This window comes from Oryx dammah, unplaced genomic scaffold (assembly GCF_014754425.2).
Source record: "Oryx dammah isolate SB20612 unplaced genomic scaffold, SCBI_Odam_1.1 HiC_scaffold_20, whole genome shotgun sequence".
Lineage (NCBI taxonomy): Eukaryota > Metazoa > Chordata > Mammalia > Artiodactyla > Bovidae > Oryx > Oryx dammah.
This window is the reverse complement of record NW_024070204.1, coordinates 57,019,126-57,043,616: the sequence shown is the minus strand read 5'-3', so window position 1 is coordinate 57,043,616 and position 24,491 is coordinate 57,019,126. Positions and strand designations below refer to the sequence as shown.

The 24,491-nt window shown below is 35.0% G+C and overlaps 1 protein-coding gene across 6 annotated transcripts in view; it reads left to right on the top strand.

Moving 5' to 3' along the window:
- Nucleotides 1-24,491, top strand: part of ADAMTS6 (ADAM metallopeptidase with thrombospondin type 1 motif 6) — a 290,379-nt gene that overhangs the window by 192,603 nt on the left and 73,285 nt on the right. For all 6 annotated transcript variants that reach the window (XR_005724833.1, XR_005724832.1, XR_005724834.1 and 3 more), the window contains exon 15: nucleotides 18,329-18,431. Coding sequence is in view for 2 of the 6 variants with exons in the window: in XM_040262604.1 (XP_040118538.1) it covers nucleotides 18,329-18,431 (103 nt within the window). In the remaining 4 variants the exon portion in view is untranslated. The remainder of the gene's footprint in view (nucleotides 1-18,328; nucleotides 18,432-24,491) is intronic.

The following is a 24,491-nucleotide window of genomic DNA, read 5'->3' as shown; positions in this document are numbered from 1 at the left end:
CAAATAGTGATTTGGATGAATAACGTAAATCTCAGAAAATAGAGGTTTTATGCATGAGAAGAAGAAGGGAGTCCTACTGTATATTAGACTGTGTTAGGTAAGAGTGTGAAAGCCAAACCCACCTCTCAATCCCCATCTATTTCTGTTATATAGTTGTAGAGGTAGGCCCACATTTTGGGCCTAATAACATAAGTGCTATATAATATGAATAATGTATGGTAAAGTAATAAAAAAAAAGATAAAGACACGTCAGACACACATACCAAGCTTGTTTCATTTTACCCATATTTTATAAGCTCAGATTTTTTATAAAGCTTGCTATTGGTCACTTGACATTTCTATTAGTATCTTTGTCTTCTGTTTCAGCTTTCAGCAAATGTTAAGGAGATATATTTAACATATATATATATATATATATATATATAAAATGGATATGCAAATAATGTTTTTTCATTAATCTTGTCTCTACTAGTTCAGAATTTGAGACAAACAAATTACCACACCAAAACTTATTTTCATTAACTATCCAAGTTAATAAAGCTATCTGAGCATAAATTGTGGAAGCTGGAGCCTTTTAAAATTTAATCTCATACATGAAAATTTAAACTTTCTAAGCACATAATCTAGCCCAGCACTGTCCAAGATAATGTTCCTCAATGATGGAAATATTCTATATATGCACTGTCCAATGCATAGTCAAATTAGCTGTTGAACACTTGAAATTCATCTAGTGCAACAGAAGAACAGAATCTTTAATTAATTTAATTTAAATAGCCACATGTGGCTAGTGACAGCTGTATTGGACAGCACAAAGCTAGTCTAGCTTTGCAGTAGAAAACTAGTTATTACAAAGAAGATTGTATTTGTTATTCCCACATTTCTAATTTATCCTTCTCCCTTCTTCTTTTGCTAACCTTAATTTTTTTTTCCTATGTCTGTTGAGTCTATTTTTGTTTTGAAGGACCTACTGTATAGCACAGAAGATTAAATTCAATATCTTGTAATAACCTATAATGAAAAAGAATCTGAAGAAGAATATATATAGATAGGTATAACTGAATCACTTTGCTGTACACCTGAAGCATTGTAAATATAAAATTAAAAAAATAATAATAATAAAGACTATAAATAGTATGGATAAAATTCTTTAATCAAATCAATCTTAGTTCATTTTAGAAACAAATGTGAAACTTCTGTTTTTGGTAATGACATTACTGTGACAGAAAAATTTTTTTAGATTGCTGAATAAGATATTTTTTTAACATTTTAAAATCAGCAAAGAGCTGACCAGATAGTAAGGAAAATATCCTAAGGTCATATTTTTTTTAAAGGAAACTGAAAAGCATCAAAAAGGGAGCAACAGAACAACTAAGGTACTTTTCCCTGACAATATTCAGAGGAAGAGAACAGATAAAGTACTCCTGTGTGTCTTTCTTAAGTATATGACAAGTTTTTACCAAAGCTTCTTCCCTGCTTCTTCAGCAGACTTCCTTCATGTTTTGTTGGTCAAGATGCCACATGCCCACCCTTAACCCAGGCACAAGCAAAAGGAATCATATTACCATAACTGGTTTCAGCTAATCCAGATAAGTCCTTAAAATGGGGTTAGAGTCATCCTCTCTGAGAAGTAGATTCCTGAGAAAAAATTAGAATTCTGTTTAGAAAAGGCAGAGGAGCCAGAGATCAAATAGCAAACATTCGCAGGATCATAGAGAAAGGAAGGGAATTCCAGAAAAACATCTGCTTCTTCTTCATTGACTATGCTAAAGCCTTTGACTGTGTGGACCATAACAAACTGTGAAAACTCTTTAAGAGATGGTAATATGTGACCGTCTTACCCGTCTCCTGAGAAACCTGTATGTGGGTCAAGAACAACAGTTACTATCAAACATGGAACAACTGACTGGTGCAAAATTGAGAAAGGAGTACGATAAAGCTGCATATTGTCACCCTGTCTATTTAACTTATATGCAGAGCACATTATGCAGAATGCCAGGCTGGATGAGTTACAAGCTGGAATCAAAATTGCCAGGAAAAGTATCAACAACCTCAGATATGCAGGTGATACCACTCTAATGGCAGAAAGTGAAGAGGAACTAAAGAGCCTCTTGATGAAGGTGAAAGAGGAGAGTGAAAAAGCTGGCTTAAAACTCAGTATTAAAAAAACTAAGATCATGGCATCCAGTCCCATCACTTCATGGCAAATAGAAGGGAAAAAGGTGGAAGCAGTGACAGATTTCCTCTTCTTGGGCTCTAAAATCACTGTGGATGGTGACTGCAGCCATGAACTTAGAAGATGATTGGAAGGAAACCTAGACAGTGTATTAAAAAGCAAAGACATCACTTTGCCAACAAAAGTCCATGTAGTCAAGGCTATGGTCTTTCCCTGGTGGCTTAGTGGTAAAAAATCGTCTGCCAAGCAGGAAACTCGGGTTTGATCCCTGATTCAGGAAGATCTCCTGGAGAAGGAAATGGCACTATACTTGCCTGGGAAATCCCATGGGCAGAGGAACCTGGAGGGGTACAGTTCCTGGAATCGCAAAAGAGTTAGACACGACTTAGCGACTAAACAATAATGGTCTTTCCAGTAGTCGTGTATGGATGTGAGAGTTGGACCATAAAGAAGGTTGAATGCCAAAGAATTGATGCTTTCAAACTGTGGTGCTGGAGAAGAGTCTTGAGAATCCCTTGAATAGCAAGAGATCAAACCAGTCAAGGTTAAAGGAAATCAACCATGAACACTCATTAGAAGGACTGATGTAAAGCTGAAGCTCCAATACTTTGGCCATCTGATGCAAAGAGCTGACTCATCAGAAAAGACCCTGATGCTGCAAAAGACTGAAGACAGAAAGAGAAGAGGACAACAGAGGACGAGATGGTTGGATGGCATCACCAATTCAATGAACATGAACCTGGGCAAACTCTGGGAGATGGTGAAGGACAGGGAAGCTTGGCATGCTGCAGTCTGTGGGGTCTCAAGGAGCCAGACACGACTTGGTGACTGAACAACAACAAGCAAGCAAGAAAGTAGGGAGTGATACACGTTGAGTATACCTCAGATTCTGCATCAGAGCTCATCTAGTTTCTGTCTTTCAGCAACAAAAGTAGTAGCAGCAATAACAGGACTAGTACTAATAGCAATATCAGTAGTACCAGCAGCAACAGTAGTAGTAATAGTTGTAGCTGCTGCTAACATTTATTGAGCACTTTCTACATACTAGACCTATTATTTTAACCATATTTTCTATACTCACCACTCCTCAGTGGTGAGTTGACTTGTAGGATAATTTTAATTTCCATTTGTTCAATAGAAATCTAGAAAAACTATACTATAAGCTTGTATTATAGTCTGTTTTTTTACAGCCTTGTTTCTACAACACAAATTAGTTGATAAGTAATTTATTTTGTGCCACTAAGAAATACAGCAAAATACATTACTGAAGTCAAAATACATTTTGACTTTATACAGCTGAATAGCAGATAAAATTGTGAAAGTATGATAACACATTTATAAGAGACTTGGAAAATTTAGAACAAGATTATATATATTTCTACTATATATCAAACTTATTTTTTAAGTAGATAAATTAAGATTTTTTTAGTTGGAGTTTCAATATCAAACTCTCAAAAATTAATAAGATGAATAATACAGAAAAGTGGAAGAGCATAGTAGACCTGAAAAACATCATGAACCAATTCAACATAATTAAAATTTATACAATTTTCTTACAACAGTAGGATACAAATTATATTCAGGTTCCCATAGACACTAAACTAGGAGACACTGGAACATATCCATGGACATAAAACAAGGTGCAAAAATTTCATTGTCTAAAGGTATTGAAGTCATACAGAATCTGTTCTCTTATCACTGTAGAATTTTGTTAGAAGTCAATATCAAAAGATATTTGGAAACAACCCACATATTTTCAAGTGTAATGTGACATTTAGCAAGAGAGATCTTTGACTTAGCCATTGAAAGCCACAATAAAGTTAGAAGACTGAAAAAACAGATGGTGGTTGCAGAGAAGAAAACATTTAAATGAGAAATTAATATCAAAGATACCTTAAAAGCCCCATGTATTTAAAAAATTAAATGTTCACTTTTAAATGATGGGTATGTCTAAGAAGCTATTAAAATAGCAAGGAATATTAGAAAATATTTGTAATGGAATAAAAATGAGAATTGACCAGAATTTGTTGCATGCAGCTGAAGCTGCTTAATGCAACTAAATACAAAGTGGAATCTTGAATAAGGTATGAAGACAAATAATGGCCACTACCATAACATTTTGTGAAATTGAAACAAAATTTGCACGTTAGTTAATAATACTATATGACATTAATTTCCTGGTTGTTGTTGTTTTTTTTAACAACAGTATTTCTTTATATTCTTAGAACTGGATTAGAAGTTTCCAGCCTCATTCAAATTTTCTTTTAAAGATCGTCAAGATAGTAAACTTTCTAATCTTTAACAGTAATATTAGATGCCAGAATACATGAAACTATATCAAACTTTTGAGTGAATATAAATTAGAAATTAAGCATTCTTTTCATACTAAGTCAAACAAGTAGAATCAAAATGTCATAAATTTTTTAGCTAGGCAAAAATTCATAGGTTTTCTAATATATATATATTATATTATACATACTGTTTATATATAAGTGTGTGTGTACAAAAGCATTTCTGCTAGTCTTGATGAAGGCTTGAGAAAGAACAACAAAAAGAGATATAAAAATTGGAAAACATAAACTAAATGAAATGAGAGTACTGCATATGAAATAGAATAAGTGAAACAAACTAGATAAAATCATCATATAGTCCAGTTGTTTGCAAACATGGATGCTCATTAGAAACACATCTGGAACTCTGGAGAAAAAAAAGCAATACCTGGACACTTGTATTTTTCAAAAATTTCAAGATAATTCTGATATGCATCTGGATTTTTAAAAAGTGATTACCAGTTTTCCTATTAAATGATAGTTTTAGTGATATCGAATTATATTATTTTCTGTTGACCAATCATAATACGATGTTATTAAGCAGATAATAGTTTAATAATCATAGTAGTAAAAGACATTTATCAGTTTTCACAGTCAATAGTCAGACAGAAAAGATAATTACAGTTGCGAGCTATAATGGAGACATGGTTAACCTAACAATGTAAAATGATTACATATAATTTGGGGGTTTAAGTAGAGTGATGTGGTAAGTGGAAGTACATACATACACATGTTTCATCTACCCAGCCAGCCTATGTCTTTTGTTGGTACTTTTAATCCATTTATATTTAAGATAATTATTGATATGTATGAGCTTATTACGATTTTGTCAATTTTCTTGTGTTTATTTTGTGTAGGTCTTTTACTTGTCTTATGTTTTTTGAAAGAGGCAACTTAGAGAATCTCACTCTGTAAGATTTTTAAATAAAGTGAGCTGTAAAATTGGTCTGACCACTCTCAGCAGCAGCATGACCAGCCTAGAGGCCAAAGCTATCACACAATAGACTCTGAGGCTGGCTGTCTACATCAGGGTGTATTAGATGTATAGTATGTTCCCTGTATTAGGAGCCTCTGGCATCTAGACAAGGATTCTTTCTATGATATTCACATCATGATTTCTAGGACAGAATAGTAGGTAAAGACAATAGCTGTGGCAGGAACAATGAATATGCTTCTTGCCTTGAAGCTACTGAGAAACTGAGGGATTGAACCCAGGTCTCCCACATTGCTGGTGGATTCTTTACCAGCTGAGCCACAAGGGAAGCCCTAGAAGGCATCTGTTAAAGACAGGATAATTAGATGAAGTTTGGTCTCATCATTAAACAGGAACTTCAAGAGAGTGTTTGGAATCATAAACTAATCTAATAGACATGGTCTTACAGAACTTGGGTTTGGAGAGCAGAGCTTTATTGAAGCTGTGATGCTGAGGGTTCACTGGTTGAGGACAGTTGCCCTCTTTGGACTTAAATGATTGATAAGGTCCTGACAGTGTTTATAAATGAGCACAGGTAGGAGCTAACATGATTATCCAGTAGTGCCATTATGAGAAATAAAGATCCAGATATGTACTCAGTCTTCTAAAAGTGTTTACTTAAGTATTGCTCAAAAAATACTTTATTTTGTATATGGAATCTCCTTTTTATTGGAATAAAAGAATACTGACTGTTAAGCAGGCATTTCTGCTTTCCTGAGAAACTTTTCACTGCAGTCACTTAAAACTATTACATAAAATGTTCTAAGAGGGTAAAAATTGGTATACATAGTATTTTAAGTAGAAGAATTTATATATCAGTGTGTTAAATATCAAACGATTTTTGTCATGAGTGAAAAATATACCTACATTAAGGTTATAAGCCAAACTTTCTATCAAAGCCTAAAAAGGAAATATTAGCTACAGTATAAAGAACTTTTCTACATTTCTAAAAAGAGTGTTCTGGTATTGTTAGCTATTTTCCAGAAAGTCCTTAAGTTTTTCTTTCCATACTATTTGTGATTTGCCTGTCTGCTTGAAAATGTGACTAGGATAGAACTTCTGGTGAAAAACCTAAGCTCCACCTTGGTTTGGATGAAATCATATTCTTACATCTTGAGCATCTCATTTCCTCCTTTATTTTATGCATCAAAACTATAAAAAAGTTATGGAGACAAAGGATTTTCCAGTTCACCTGTGGTCTGTTCTAAAATTTAAGCATAGGTTATGTAGTACATGGGTGTTTTTTTGGTCAGCCTTGCTAGAGGTACATGCTGTCTGCAGTTCTTTACTTCCATTCATTGCTTAAGGTCAGTTAAATGGTGTTATTGCCTTGGTTGTGATACACAGGAAACGTATAGACTATATTCGGAGGTAAAACTATAGTGAACAAAGTATGGACTTTGGATTAGAATTGACTTAAATTTAATCCTGGTTGTTGCTATTTTACCCTGGCAAGATACCTAACATCACTAAATTTTTAAGGAACACCTGTATAAATAGAGTATAATTATATGAAACTTGCTGGTCTGTTTGAGAATTAAAAGAAGTAACACTTTAATTAGGCTTCCTAGGTGGCTCAGTGGTAAAGAATCCACCAGCCAATGCAGGAGACACGGGAGATGACGGTTTGATCCCTGGGTTGTGAATATCCCCTGGAGTAGAAAATAGCAACCTACTCCATTATTCTCACCTGGAAAATTCCATGGATAGAGGAGCCTGGCAGGCTGCAGTCCATGGGGTCACAAAGAGTCATATGTGACTGAGCATACACACTTTAAAACATCTAGTGCTTAATCTATACTCAATCAGTGCAGCTATTACTGTACACATTTATGTTTTAGAGATTACAAAGTACTTTTATATATTTTTAAAAGTACTCATTAAATCTTCAAATCACTTTTATAAAGGGAAAGACAGGGTTGGTGTTTTGTTTTGTTTTGTTTTTCTGACCTTGCTGCGTGGCATGTGGGATCTGGGAACCTGTGCCCCCTGCATTGGAAGCACAGGTCTTAACCATCAAACTGCCCAGAAAAGTGCCTTGTTTGTGTTTTTAATATTTTTAAATGAGGAACTAAAGCTTAGCAATAGGCTAGTGCCGTGGAAAGGATTCAATAAGGCATAGAATTTCCGGATGCTGCTCTAGCCTTCTTTAAAAAGATGAAGCCTTTGGGAGGTGGGTGTGGCAAAGTAAGCTCTGAGTTTAGTCACCTTTGACATTGTCTTACTTCCAGTCTAACCTTAACCTGCAGCAGAACCAGATAGCTGAGAAAATTATGAAACTACAGACCTTGCCCCCAGGGAAAGGTATGGGGTAAGTGATGACAAAGTACAGAGTTGACCTATTAACTAACAGTGTTATAACTGTGTCCCAAATTATAATTAGCAAGCAAATATGTATCAACCACATTATTCTTATAAGTACACTTCAATATACTTATATAAGTTTACTTTCATGTATACATATGTGTGTATGTGTCTATATATATATATAAGATGGCAAAAAATAGCAGAAGCAGTGTCATTAACCTTTAGGTTAGTATGAATTTTATAGTGTGTATCTTGTTTTGAGAAATAAAGACTAGCTTTAAGCATAGAAAAAAACTTGCTTATTTTGTTCTTTAAAGAGACATTTCTAAAATCACACAGTAAAAATTTGATTCTTAACATTTTTACAGGCTTAGAGAAAAGGGTCATGCTATGGATAGAAGACATTTAAATAAAATACAGGCTATACAAGGCATATAAAAACAGCTTTAATTTTGAAAACTTGTATAAGAGACTATAATATCAAACATGAGATTGAGACTTAAATTTTTCTAGACAATGTAGGATTATCAGACTTTTGTTTTCTTCAAAAGTAAAAGTATAGCGAAATTGCTCCTATAAAACTAGGAACTATTTGGGAGAGAAAAGATGAGAAGTTTACATTTAAACTGGGGTTGATATTCCAGTGTTCATCACAGCACTGTTTACAATAGCCAGGACATGGAAGCAACGTAAATGTCCATTGTCAGACAAATGGATAAGAAAGCTGTGTAATATTCCACACAATGGAATATTACTCAGCTCTTAAAAAGAATACATTTGAATCAGTTTTAATGAGGTGGATGGAACTGGAGCCTATTATACAGAGCGAAGTAAGTCAGAAGGAAAAACACCAATACTGTATATTAATGCATATATATGGAATTTAGAAAGATGGTAACAATGACCCTATATGTGAGACAGCGAAAGAGACACAGATGTAAAGAAGAGACTTTTGGACTCTGAGGGAGAAGGCAAGGGTGGGATGATTTAAGAGAATAGCATTGAAACATGTATATTATCATATGTGAAACAGATCGCCAGCCCAAGTTTGATGCATGAGACAGGGTGCTCAGGGCTGGTGCACTGGGATGACCCAGAGGGATAGGATGGGGAGGGAGGTAGGAGGGGGGTTCAGGATGGGGAACACAGGTACACTCATGGCTGATTCATATGAATGTATGGCAAAAACCACTACAATATTGAAAAATAATTAGCCTCCAATTAAAATAAAGAAAAAACTGAGGTTGAAATGATTTATTACATATATGGAACACTAAATTTAACCTTGGAAACGCCTTTGTGATGTTTTTAATGAGATAATAAAACAGTTCCTGATAATTAAGAAATCAGTAATTTTGTTTGGAACTTATAAGAGAGGCATGTGGTATCTTTATGTATATGACACCTGTCTGGGTGAATGAACAGAAATATGTCCCTTTTTCACAATCCCATGTCAAGTGCATGCCTTGCTAAGCAAAGCAATAGTCAGAATCCACCCTCCACTTCTGCTTCTTCAAGGAATAGGGTATAAGTGCCTAAAAATATGTTTCTATTGTGGAGAGAAAGAACATTAAATTTGGGCAATGTATAAAGTTGGTCTAATGTAATAGTGAGGAGACACAAGTGCATTTGGCATGCATGTAAGAAAGAAAGAAAAAACAAGGTGGAAAAGAGAAAAGGCCAACAAAATGCTATTTTGCTGTTTTTCCTGAGGCTATAGGAATCCTCTTGTCTTCCTAGCCTTCCCATCTCTTTTAGGAAAAAAAGAGGAAAGGGAAAAGGGGAGAGAACACAAAGTTTTTATTCTCAGCTTGCTTCTCACTCTTTATTACCCATTAGACAGAGGAAGTAAAGAGTCTCTTGCTAAAAAGAAAAAGAAAAAATTAAAAAAAAAAGTCTCTTGCTGCGGGTGAAAGAGGAGAGTGGAAAAGCTAGCTTAAAACTGTGTTCAAAATCATGGCATCCAGTCCCATCACTTCATGGCAAATAGGTGGGGAAAAAGTGGAAACAGTGACAGATTGTATTTTCTTGGGCTCCAAAATCACTGCAGCTGCTGAATGCAGCCATGAATTTAAAAGACACTTGCTTCTTGGAAGAAAAGTTATGACAAACCTCGACAGTTTATTCAAAAGCAAAGATACCACTTTGCTGACAAAAGTCTGTATAGTCAAAGCTATGGTTTTTCCAGTAATCATGTATAGATGTGAGAGTTAGAAGGCTGAGCGCTTAAGAATTTATGCTTTCGAATTGTGATGCTGGAGAAGACTCTTGAGAGTCCCTTGGACAGCAAGGAGATCAAACCAGTCAATCCTAAAGGAAATCAGTCCTGAATATTCATTGGAAGGGCTGATGCTGAAGCTGAAGCTCCAATACTCTGGCCACCTGATGCAAAGAGCCAACTCATTGGAAAAGACCCTGATGCTGGGAAAGATTGAGGGCAAGAGAAGAGGGCAACAGAGCATGAGACGGTTGGATGGCATCACTGACTCAATGGACATGAGTTTGAGCAAACTCCAGGAGATGGTGAAGGACAGGGAAGCCTGGCGTGCTACTGTCCATGGGGTCACAAAGAGTCAGACACAAGTGAGTAGCTGAACAACAACAAGAAGACAATTCAGTATTTGCAGAATTTTCCTCATTTGCAAACATATTGGGATGTATTGCTCTTGAAAGGTAAGGGCATTTGGGGTGTATTTTGCAAACAAAAGAAAGAAGGCACAAAGAGATCCCAGGACTTTCCAAGGTCACCCTATTTTTTGGAATAAAACGAAGATTTCAACTCTAGTAATAGAAAAGTCCCAGGACAGTTTGTCAGCGAAAGCTGAGATTTCTTTTTATAGCACTTTTATGCCCCAATGAGGAGAAGGCAATGGCACCCCACTCCAGTACTCTTGCCTGGGAAATCCCATGGATGGAGGAGCCTGGTGGGCTACAGTCCATGGGGTCTCGAAGAGTCAGACACAACTGAGTGACTTCACTTTCACTTTTCACTTTCATGCATTGGAAAAGGAAATGGCAACCCACTCCAGTGTTCTTGCCTGGAGAATCCCAGGGACGGGACGGGGGAGCCTGGTGGGCTGCCGTCTATGGGGTCGCACAGAGTCAGACACGACTGACTCGACTTAGCAGCAGCAGCAGCATGCCCCAATGAATTACTTTTTTTTAGATTTATCTACCAATAAGAAATTGTGAAAGGAGATTCTTGTAATCTGTCAACATGATTGGAAGCCTAAGATAGTCCATAGAATGTGCTAACATACACATTTCTCTAAAAAAAAAAAAGTGATGAAAAACATGCTAATACTGTTTTTTTTGTATATTTGAAAATACTAAGATCAAAAGATACTGAGACCTGCTTTCTAGATTTATGTGGGGCCCTGCTGGTTGCTTTTTAGAAGGAAAGGATGCTTGATTAGTATTAACACTAGGAAGCTGAAAACCTGTCAAGCTTTACATAAAAAATTTGTTGCCTATGCCTATTTCCTGTTACGATTTTTACATAGTGTCAGCATTTATTATACTTAAATAATTTAAAAAACATTGCTCCCTAAACTTGCCATTATGCTTAAACAAAACAAAAATATATTTTATGGAATTTTTCCTTAAGAGATTACTCTTTTCTTTGATGTTTCTCATTCTTTGCAACCAGAAGATACAACTCCTCGTAAGCTTATTTCTAATCAACACAGATTCAGAGCGTCCACTGAAGGAAACCGTTAAATTAAAAGATAACACTAGCTGATATATTCTAGAAACAGAAGGTATGGAATCAAGTCCCCAAGTCTGCTGCAGTTTCCAATTTACAAGACCTTCCATCTTCCATGTTATTTTGTGAATTTCCCAAACACATTCCTGCCTCAGACCCTTTGCATTTAATGTTTCCTGGAACACTCTTTTAAAGATATGTACATAAGTCATGTCCTCAATTTTTTAACTCTCTGCTTCAGTGCCACCTTATCAGAGAAAATTTTTATGAGTCTACCATTTAAAACAACTTCCCCCAACCTCCACCTAACCACCATCTTAGTACCCTGCATTATTCTTCTTCTTTCTCATCTCCAATTAACTACAGTGAGCTCCATGAAAGCAGGGACCTAATTTGTTTTGTGTACTGCATTATCTCCAGAGCCTAGATCTTATGTGATACATAAAATATTTTTATATATATTTGCTGAATATAAAGACCCCTAAGGTCAGTTCTTGGTGCCTGGTTTTAAAAGCACTAATGATAATTTATTATGTCCCCATAAGAAAGCCATCAAGGTCTGGATACCTTTCAGTTAGGGATTAGATTTGTTCAGAAGAAAGGCACAAGACCACTGGATTATGGGAAAACAGATTTTGGCTGAAAGAAAGAACTAGATAATAATTGTGGTCATCTGAAAAGTATTTTATCTTTCTATAGATTATACAGAGTGTATGACCCCAATGGGGATAATAGTACAGGAAGTTTAAGCATTTTATGCAAATTATATTATAATCTGACATCAGTTCTTTAAAGTGTATGATTCTGTATTGACTCAAAAATTAATAGGTGAGCTTGGTTCTTCTGCACAATGCTGACATACAGATGTTAACATCTGTATGTTAACATCCTGAATCAGGGGTTGGCAAATTGTGTCTGCTGGGTCCAATTTGAACCATCGCCTCTTTTTGTAAATAAGATTTTAGTGGAACACAGCCCTATCCATTACCAATGGTCTGTCTTCTTTAAAAAGTGTAATGGCGCATCTGAGTAGTTGTAACAGATTATATAGGCTCCCCAGGTGGTGCTGGTGGTAAAGAACCTGCCTGCCAATGCAGGAGACAAGAGATGCCAGTTCAGTCCCTGGGTCAGGAAGATCCCCTGGAGGAGGAAATGGAAACCCACTCCCATATTCTTGCCTGGAGAATTCCATGGACAGAGGAGCCTGTTGGGCTACAGTCCCTGGGATCGCAAAGAGTCGGACACATCTGAGCGACTAACAATGTATATTGAAATATTTTAAAAGAGGGAAAGATTCCACTGGATTAGTACACTAGAAAAATAAAATGTTTGTTTATTTGTAAAATTCCCTGGGCATCTTTTATTTTGGTCAGTAACAAGCAGTCAGACACTGATTTCAAAGAGTCAGATACAACTGAAGCAGCAGAGCATGTGCGCATTCAACAGAGATTATACGGACCACAAAGTCTAAAATATTTACTGTGTGGCCCTTGACAGAAGTTTGCCAGCCTCTGCCTTTAACCAATAAATTGCAAAATATAATCCAAGGAAACATATGTCTATTCAGTCTCCCAAGTACCAATACCAGTACATCATTTCCTCCTCTTTCCTCTCCTCTTTCTTTTCTCATTATTCCTCTTCTTCATCATCATCATCATCATCAACTGTAGTATCTGTGAAGATCCAACCATAATAATATGAACCTCTGAATATTTGAATCAAGTGAATTTAATGTAAAGAACTGGTTACATGAATAATGGAAGAGGGTGACAAGCCCATAGATCAGCATCAGCAAAAAGATACCACCCCTCCTACTAGAAAAACAGGAAGGAGGTAGTTTTATTGCATGCTAGAGACTGAAATCACACAGCTGAATCTGGAACCATAGGATTGAGGGTAAGGGTGGCTGTTTGATGTTGGAGCCACAAAAGTACTCTGCTTCTGCCTAAGATGCTGCTGGAGGTAGAGAGGAAATGAAATACCCTGGCTTCTCCCACTAGTGCCTTCCACTGCCTGAACTCAACTAGAAGTCAACTGACATAGAATCCTATGAAATAGAGCCTGTGGATTTGTTCCCCTGAAATAAAGAACAGACCAAGAGGAGGGTGAGGAATGAGTCCAAGGATGCCTAGACCAAAGATCACACAACTGCTAATAGTGAGTGCTACCACTATCAGGTAGCAAGCTCCAGGAGTTGATGATGGACATGGAAGCCTGGCGTGTTGCAGTCCATGGGGTCGCAGAGTCAGACATGACTGAGCGACTGAACTGAACTGAACCACTGCCAGGTACAGAACTAAACAGTTTACATAAATCCTCACCTGCAGAGTAAATCATAGTATTATCCCTAGATTAGAGATGAGACCTGGAAAGTTAAGTACATTGCTGAAGGCGGTAAATGAAATAAATCAGTTAGAATCAAATCTAAGTCTGTCTGTCTTCTGTCTGAAAATTCATACTTTAACCCTCTCATTTTACAAATAAGAAAAAAGTAGTTGGAGCAGATAAACTTGCAGCTGGTAAAGACAAGGCTAGGTCTAGAACCCAAGTTACTCCTATTAGGTTTTTGTACTTTGTAAGAGCGACTTCTCTTTCACTTTTCACTTTCATGCATTGGAGAAGGAATGGCAACCCACTCCAGTGTTCTTGCCTGGAGAATCCCAGGGATGGGGGAGCCTCGTGGGCTGCCATTTATGGGGTCGCACAGAGTTGGACATGACTGAAGTGACTTAGCAGCAGCAGCAGAGCTAAAAACCTATGTTGTTATTGTAGCATTTACAGAGTCCAGTGGAAGCTCCTACTCAGATGAAGGAACTGTCTTTGCACATTGAAACTATTACTAAGCAGACTAATATAATTTATTCAGTTGTAAATTGGGATTATTAATTATAACCACCTCAAGAGTGGTGAGACAGCTTATAATAGATCTAGAGACCTCTGAACAGTATGCCATGGAATAGGTACTTACTAAATGCTTAGAAAAACGTAAGTATGTATTGTTATTGTTAATTTTATTACGCTGACCCTGGGAGTGCTTATCACAAGAAAAGAATAGGTCAGAAATCTTACGAAATGTTATCCAAGTATGTCATTAAACTAATATTCTTCTTTTGGACTTTTTACTTCTCTGCTGTTTAGGATAATAATTACAAGATAGTCAAGAATAGGATTTTTGTTTCTTTTTTTTGAAGTGAGTGTCTCTCAACTTCATTTATTATTTCAGGGCTTTTTTTTAAACCAATTTTTATCTATGAAATGTTAACTTGTATGCTTCTATACAGTTCCTTTCTTTCATCCAGGATGGGCTTTATCCAACTCTTCCCAAAATTGACCTTTTCTTTTCTTTCCCCATGGCTTTACTTGGCTTAATTCTTTTTTTTAATATATATTTTTATTTTATTTATTTATTTGGCCATGCTGGGTCTTAGTTGTGGCACACAGGATCTTTTGTTGCAGCGTATGAGATCTAGTTCCCTGAACCTGGCTCCCCTGTGTGGGGAGTGTGGAGTCTTAGCCATTGGACCACAGAGAAGTCTTGGCTTCATTCTTAATAGAAGTCTGTTTTCTTTCTTAACCAGCTCAACTCCTATAATATTTTAATATTTTATAATGTTATAAAGAATAAGATAAATTTTATAATTTATAAAGAATATAAATATAATGTATGACACTTTTATTATAATTCTTGTGATGCACTCAAGATTTTCTTCCTCAACAAATATTTCCCTGATTCATTTGACACTTCGATCTTTCACCTGTACACAGCACTTGTAGACAACTTATAATGTGCTGTCATATACTTATTGCCTCAGATAGGATTGTAGTTTTTCCCTTTTTATAGTTTACTCCAAATAGATTGAAAGACATGCCTGGATGAAGTTTTAGGTGGTTGGTGCTTTACAAATATTTAAATATTGTGTGAAAAGTTGTATTTCAAATTACTTGTGTTTTTTAAAATTTAGGATATTTTCTTTAAAACTAGTCTTGCTGCATACAAAGCCACTGACAACCTTGGTCATTTTCTGGGATTTCTTGAAAATGTCTTGTAATGGAAAGCATTTCTTTATTCCAAAATTAGCATACCATGAACCAAAAGATGGTGGAAGCATATCTTTCTAGTGTGATGCATTGCATAGCCTATGTGAATAGCTCTTTTTCATTTTCTTAAAGGGCAAATATGAAGGATAATTTGATAAGTAAAACCATTGGATTTAGCATTGCAGTGTCATGTTTTAATGTGCAGAAAATATCTTAAAGTGCAAGGCTCATAACAGAATGTAGACCTGCTGCCTCTGTTTTCAGAATCTGAGGCTTTAAACTTGATACGATAGAAATTCAGACCTCAGTTCAGTTCAGTTCAGTCACTCAGTCGTGTCCGACTCTGCGACCCCATGAACCTCAGCACGCCAGGTAGAGATCTAAGGGAGGGTAGTAAAATGTCCTCAAAATGATCTCTGAGAATGTAACATATTTGTTCACAGTTAAGAATTTCATCTAATGAATTTTTTTTTCTGTCATGTTTAAGGGAAATATTTTCTCCATCCCTGTTTCAAAAGTAATATATACTTGTCGTGTCCGACTCTTTGAGACCCCATGGACTGTCAGTTCAGTTCAGTCACTCAGTCGTGTCCGACTCTTTGCGACCCCATGAATCGCAGCACGCCAGGCCTCCCTGTTCATCACCAACTCCCGGAGTTCACTCAGCCTCACGTCCATCGAGTCAGTGATGCCATCCCGCCATCTCATCCTCGGTCGTCCCCTTCTCCTCCTGCCCCCAATCTCTCCCAGCATCAGAGTCTTTTCCAATGAGTCAACTCTTCGCATGAGGTGGCCAAAGTACTGGAGCTTCAGCTTTAGCATCATTCCTTCCAAAGAAATCCCAGGGCTGACCTCCTTCAGAATGGACTGGGTGGATCTCCTTGCAGTCCAAGGGACCCTCAAGAGTCTTCTGCAACACCACAGTTCAAACGCATCAATTCTTTGGTGCTCGGCCTTCTTCACAGTCCAACTCTCACATCCATACATGACCACAGGAAAAACCATAGCCTTGACTAGACGGACCTTAGTCGGCAAAGTAATGTCTCTGTTTTTGAATATACTATCTAGGTTGGTCATAACTTATCTTCCAAGGAGTAAGCGTCTTTTAATTTCATGGCTGCAGTCACCATCTGCAGTGATTTTGGAGCCCCCCAAAATAAAGTCTGACACTGTCTCTACTGTTTCCCCATCTATTTGCCATGAAGTGATGGGACCGGATGCCATGATCTTCGTTTTCTGAATGTTGAGCTTTAAGCCAACTGTTTCACTCTCCTCTTTCACTTTCATCAAGAGGCTTTTTAGCTCCTCTTCACTTTCTGCCATAAGGGTGATGTCATCTGCATATCTGAGATTATTGATATTTCTCCCAGCAATCTTGATTCCAGCTTGTGTTTCTTCCAGTCCAGCGTTTCTCATGATGTACTCTGCATATAAGTTAAATAAGCAGGGTGACAATATACAGCCTTGACGTACTCCTTTTCCTGTTTGGAACCAGTCTGTTGTTCCATGTTCAGTTCTAGCTGTTGCTTCCTGACCTGCATACAGATTTCTCAAGAGGCAGGTCAGGTGGTCTGGTATTCCCATCTCTTTCAGAATTTTCCAGTTTATTGTGATCCACACAGTCAAAGGCTTTGGCAGTCAATAAAGCAGAAATAGATGTTTTTCTGGAACTCTCTTGCTTTTTCCATGATCCAGTGGATGTTGGCAATTAAGCCTATAGCTTATCAGGCTCCTCCATCCATGGGATTTTCCAGGCAAGAGTGCTGGAGTGGATTGCCATTTCCTTCTCCAGGGCATCTTCCCGACCGAGGAATCAAACCCGGGTCTCCCACATTGCAGGCAAATGCTTTACCATCTGAGCCACCAGGGAAGCCCAATTTTAGATGCTACTGGTACAGAACTCTAAAGGATAAGTCAAATTAGGTCATATTTCCTCAACACTATGAGAAGTTATATTTTTAATTGTTTGTGAACTTCAAGTTTAGGATGGCCCTAAATAATGTGGAATTTGGAATCTAGACCTAGCTAGATTGATTGGCAAGATTTTCTTCTCTAAAAAACTTAGAAAAAGCATTCCAATCTTTTAAAAACAAATAATCCTCTCTTTACTCTCTCAACATCCTTCTCTTCTCCAGCAACCAACACATGTACATGTTTTGAAAATTTAGTATTTTCTGTGATGTTAATAGATTAAATGTAAATCTTAATAAGTCCAAATTCTTTGATTTAAAGGTGTTTACACTTGAGGCCTAGGATTTTGCCCAGTTGATTCCACATCTCAAAATATGGTTTTTGTCAGGACTAGACAGTAAACAGCTATAGTAGCTGGGATCCAAACCACAATTAATAGTGCTGAATGTCATGTTACAAACCTGCCTCTTGATTTCTTAAAGAGCTGGGATTGGTTGTGGCAGCTGGACCTCAAATACTGTTTCCAAAAAGGGTTTTGTGTTTTAGTGTCTTCACCTAGGTTTTACGTCTGTTTATAAGGAGACACCTAACGGATTGATTGCAAAGTGGACTGTGACATGCATCTGAGTGTGAAGTTATATGGAAACTGTCTAACACTTAACTGTGTTTAAATTACTTCAGTTATTTCTTCCGTGGCTAAGATTACAATTCAGACACTTCAGTCAGAATACTGGTTGTAAAATAGTAAAGCAAATGCCAGAATTGTAGCCCAGGAATAAGGGAGTGAGCTAATGTGGTGGGTGTTCAGACATTTTTAATTTTAGGGGCATTGTCCCTTGGTTTTGGTATTTTTCAACAATCATGCTATTTTTTATTTTATTTTATTTTAGCCATGTCCTTTGGGGGCCCGAGATTTTCGAGAGAAACAGTGTGCAGACTTTGACAATATGCCTTTCCGTGGAAAGTATTATAACTGGAAACCCTATACTGGAGGTAATGTATAACCTGGCAGAGTTTTCATTATGCTTGAGAGCTTTGCAAATATAAGAGAATATATAAATACAAACAAACATACCCATGCATTCATATACAGACTAGTAAAAATTAATGTTTACAAATCAAAGCAGGAAAGTGCTCTAGTACTAAAAAGGTCTCCTGTTTTATTAGTAGTTTCCCTGTAGTAAAGTTAATATGTTAGTACAAATGATCAGAAATCATTTTTTAAAAACCTAATTCTATTTAGGTACAGATTTCCTAGCAAGGTTGTAAATCCAAATAATATTTCTGAATTCTTCAGACTTCCTTGAGGTGTATAGACATTATAATAATTTATAATATCAAATATTTGTAATTATATCCCTGATATAAATCAGCTCAAAAGAAGCTAAGAAAATGTGTTTCTCTCTTGGCCAAAGGCCAAGGATCTTTCCACGGGTGATTATTCTTTTTTTAGGGAAACATTTTTTACTCTAATTTAGGCAAGCATCAGACGCTAATTGCTCAGTAAGCTCAAGTTTTCTTATGCTCCCAAAACACAAACTAAAATTTGTTTAAATTTTCTCTTAGAAAAATAAAATGTACTCTTAAAAACAACTTTTATTTATTGTTTTTCTAACATCTTACTTTTTTTTTTTTTTCTCTCTTGGCTATACCATGCAGCTAGGGGATCTTAGTTCCTCAAGCCGGGATTGAACCCAGGCCCCAGTAGTGGAAATGTTGAGTCCTAAGCACTAGACCGCCAGGGAATTCCCTCAACATTTTACTCTGAAAACTTTCCAACACAGAGCAATGTTAAAATAATTTTGCAGTGACAACTGTATACCCACCACCAAGATTCTATCATTAATATTTTAATATACTTCTTTATTACATGTCTAGTCATCTCTTTATCCATTCATTAATTTATTCTGTTTTCAGGTGCATTTCAAAGTAAATTGTAGTCATCAGTATACTTTCCTCTCTAAATACTTCAGCATACATAAGATTAACTGCAGTTCAATATTTATTTTTCTTTTGAGGGAAGATTATGTACAATGTACACAGATCTTAACCTACCTAACTGTACTTTCCCTGAGTTTTGACAAACACATGCACCTATAAAACCTTACTGAGTTACAGAACATTACCATTGTCTCCAAAATTCTCATAGTCCTCATCCTTCTTATTCAGCAACTGGCCTCAACCTACTTATAAGAGGCAGCCAGTTCTGATTTTTTTGCCCCTATCAGTTAGTTTTGTCTGTTACAGAACTTTGTGTAAATAAAATCATGCCATATTTAGTCTCATGTAAGGCTTCTCTAAGCCTGATGTTTTTGAGATCTATCCATATCACTGCAAATGTAATTAGTTCATTCTTTTTTATTGCTGAGCAGTATTCCATTATACTAACCAGTTTGTTTTTCCATTCTACTATTGATGGAAACCTGTATTGTTTCTAGTTTTCAGCTGTTATCAATAAGCTGCTATAAACATTTGTGTATGTCTTTTTATGGGCATACTTTTCATTTTTCTTAGGTAAATACTTAAGGGTGGGATTCCTAACCCATAGGATAGCTGTGAGTTTAGTTTTAAAAGAAACTTCCAGATGCTTTTCCGAAGTATTACACCAAGCACACTCCCACCACCAGTGTATGAGAGTTCTGTTTGCTCTTCATCCTTGCCAACATTTGGTGTTTGCAGTCTTCTTCTTGTGGGTCTATAATATTGTCTCAATGAAGTTTTAATTTGCGTTTTCTGATTATTGAATGTGTTGAGCACATTTTCATGTGCTTATTGAGCATTTCTATATCTTCTCTTATAAAATGTTTGTTCAAAGCCTTTGCTTATTTTTAAATTGGTTATTTATCTTTTATTTTCAAGTGGTTCATTTATAAATTTTACAAGTATTTTCTCATAGCTTATGAGAAAATATTTCTTTACTTTTACTTTTCATTATGTTTTAAATGATATTTTGGATGAATGTAAGATTTTAATTTTGATGACTTCTAATTTTTCAGCTTTTAAATATTTTATAGTCATTGTGTTCTCTGTCCTGTCTTAGAAGTCTTTGCCTCCCTTAACTCAGGAAGATATTTTCTTATGTTTTCTTTTAAAAACCTTATGGTTTTGGTCTTTAGATCTACACTCTAAAAATAATTTGGGAGTATGATATGTATTTGTAGTATATTTACAGACTCTAATTTGTTTCATTGATGTATTTGTCAGTCCTATCCTGGTGCCATACTGACTGAATTACTTTAACTGTATAGTCTTGGACATAGCAAGCATAAGCTCCTCCTACTTGGATCTTTTTTTCAAGAGCTCTTTGGGTATTCTGTTTTGCATTTCCACATAAATTTTAGAGTCAGTTGTTAATTTTTACAGAAGAACATGTTGGGCTTATGGTTGTTTTCCTGTTGAATCTATGCATCAATTGAGGGAGAACTATCTTGCTAACTATCGAGTTTTCCAGTTTATGAACATGGTGTATCTCTCCATGTTTTGCTTAACTTCTCTCAGCTGTGCTTTATAGTGTTAGGTTTAAAGTCATCACATCTTCTGTTAAATCTTTTCCTGAGCAATTTATGGTTTTGACAATATTGTAAATAAAGATTTAAAATTGTTCATTTTCAATAATTTGCTCTAATATATACAAATAAGATTGATTTTTATATATTAACTTACATATTCTGTGACCCTTCTAAATTTCCTTACTAGTTATAATAGTTGTTTTGTAGATTGTTTAGAATTTTCTTGGTAAATAGTCTTGCTATCTGGAGATAGGTACTATTTTTTTTCCAATCGTTTTGCCTTTTTATTTTATTTTCTTCCCTTAATTAACTGACTTGGCCCTTCAGTAAAGTTTGTGCATGTGTCAATTATATGTGTTTTCGTCTTTATTCTGTTTATAGAGTGAGTTAGTTGATAGATTTTGTAATGCCAAACCAACATTTGCTTTTCACATTAAACTCCAGGTGTTGATGAACTTTTTTATATGTTATTGGGCTTAATAGCTTATATTTAATTAAGGATGTTTACATCTATCTTCATAAGGAGTATTTATTTGTAAATTTTTTCTTCTCATGGTTATGACAAGTTTTGGTGTCAAAGTTAATCTGGCTTCCAGAAATAGAATTCTTCTTTACTTTGAAAGAGTTCGTAGGGTTGATAATATTTCCTCCTTAGAACAGATTTTACTAATTAAACCATCTAGGCTCAGTATTTTCTTTGTGAAAAGAATTTTTTTTAATTATAAACTCAACTCCATTAATAGATACAGAGTTATTCACATTTTTTATTTTTATGTCAGTTTTTGAGTTTGTCTTCAAGAAATTTATGTTACTTCCATTTTGTCCAATTTATTGGCAGAAAACTGTCATAACATTCTCTTATTATCCTGTTTAATATCTGTAGGATCTGTAGTGATATATACTATTGTATTTCTGATATTGATGATATGTATCTTCTTTCTTTTTCTTGATCAGTCTTGCTTGAAGTTTATCAATTTTATTACTCTTTTCAAAGAAAATAAGCTTTTATCCTTTTTTCTAATTAGTTTTTTGCTTTTATTATTATTTTGGTTGAGGGGTTTATTTTGCTATCTTGCATTCCCCAAATTCTATATATTGTTATTTCCTTCAGTTAAAAATATTTTCTTATTTAAATTGTAATTTCTTCTTTGGCCCATGTATTATTTAAAGCTATGTTATTTTTATTTCTAAATAATTTAAAATTTTCTCTAATTTTTGGTTAATGGTTTATAATTTATTTATATTATGATCAGTAATAGTCTAAATGATTTAAATTTTTAAAATTAGTTAAAATTTGTTTTGTGATACAGCTTCTTGTCCAGTTTGATGTATGTTCTATGTATACTTGAAAAGGATATATTTTCTTCAGTTGTTGGCTGTTGTGTTCTATATGATCATCATGTCAAGTTGACATCATATTTTTCAGATCTTTTATATAATCTTTATGATTTCCTTCTGCTCTGGTTTTTAAATTAGTTCCTGAGAGAAGTGTCTTAAAATCTTCAAGTATTTTACGACTTTTCTTTTTATATGTGGTTGAAGTTTTTGCTTCATGTATTTTGAATTGCTTTTATTAGGTACATATACATTTGGGATTGTTTTGTCTTACTGTAGAAGTAAGTCTCTGAAATAGTTCACAGATTTAATCACTAGCATCTTAATAATTGTGTGCTTAGTAAATTAACCCTAAATTCATAATGAGCTTTAAATGAAGGTAACTGGTAACGTGACCTTCCATTCAGACAATTATCTTAAATCCCTTCTTGAAATAGTAGCATTACCTCTTCTAAAAACCTATTGTAGCTGAGGAAGCTGAACACATCTTCAACAATAAAAGAAAAATAAATGTATTTGTATTATTATCATACAGTATAGTGGGCTAAGGAATATACCATAGAATTTATATGTCCTGCCTATCAACTACTACCTTACATAATTAATACTAAAATTATATAAATAAAATATTCAGGTTCTCTTTTTAAAACCTGATGCATAAAAGCTGCATAAAATTCCAAAGCATAACAATAAAGAGATGGGGAAAGAACTATATTGGGTAGTAATGAAAAAAAAATTCCCAGTAAGATCTGTGGAAATTTAGAGCAATTTTATTCACAAGAATCTTATATAAATAAATATAGTACCTTGATTATCAGTTCAGAAAGAAAATATTTTATTTATTACTTATTATTTCTGTGCTTAGTACAGCAAAATGTATCATTAACCTAAGCCTAATAATAACATCATAAGTTATATAGAATTTCTATAGCCTGTAGACACTGCAAATGGAAGAAAACATGGAATTCAGCCAGAAGTTGTAAACTGGCAGTTCAGGAACAGTTTTTACTTATATACATGTTTTAAACTCCACAGTATTTTTGAAAACTGTAAATGAGTTACCAAGAAGAGTTTATAGTTTTAAAATCTAGGTTTTTATCTTCTCTTGAAAAAACAGAATGTCTGGCAATATTGGGCCATCTTCTTACATGACAAACGTCAACTGTAACAGTGATCTCCTTTAGTGGATTGTTCTCTTATTGTCTGCACCACTCAGCTGGCTTTTCTTTTACTTCACCCTGTAGAGACCTGGATTCTACCTTCACTAAGACCTAGGCATATCATCTTCCTGCCTAATTTTCTTGTTTAGAAGTAGTCTTTTTTTATTTCAAAGATAAATTTTATAAGATCATTACAATAAGACCAAAGCAAGAGTTCAAAAGAAAGTATTTTAAAATAATTATGTATTTATTAATAGCTTTTTTATGTGCAGTTTTGAATAAAAGTAAATTCATATTTATTGCTACTTTTCCAGTATACTGAGAAGTTATGATATGCACTCTGCTTATTTTTTAAATTGCTACTATTTATATCTGTTTTTACCTGTTTCACATCAAGCTTGAAAAATACATACAACCATTGAAATACAGATTTCAGTGACAAAATAAAAATGCTCGAGTTACTACATGCATTTATTCACAATATAAAATTAGATTTTTAATTAAAGTTTATTTTAAAGTTTTTATTCAGTTTATTTAAGCTAAAATACATATGATGCTATGCAATATTTCTTCAATTTATTGATATAGAATTATTCAAATTTAATATATTTTTATCTTTGATTTGCTAATCTCATAAGAATTTATCTGCATGCTAAAGCCATATTCATAGAATATATTTATTTATTTTTATGTTTTTATTTTATTTTTATTTTTTATGTTTTTATTTTTTACTTTTTGGCAGCACCAGGCAGCATGTGGGATCTTAGTCTCCCAACTTAACCCACGCCCGCTGCAGTGGAAGCGTGGAGTCTTAACCTCCAGCTGTGAGGGAAGTCCCTGATATGTTTAAAACAGGTCTAAGTTTAATTTTACAACTACCATATCTCTGCTTGAAGTACCAGTTTTTGTATCATCTTCAGAAACAAGTGATATTATTTGCATAAATTTGTATTTATCTTACGAGATCATTCTCAAGGTCTTCTTAAACTTTTTTTTTTAGTTTTTAAAAATTGCTTTTATTTCCTCCATTTCTTTTCAATATTCAGTTA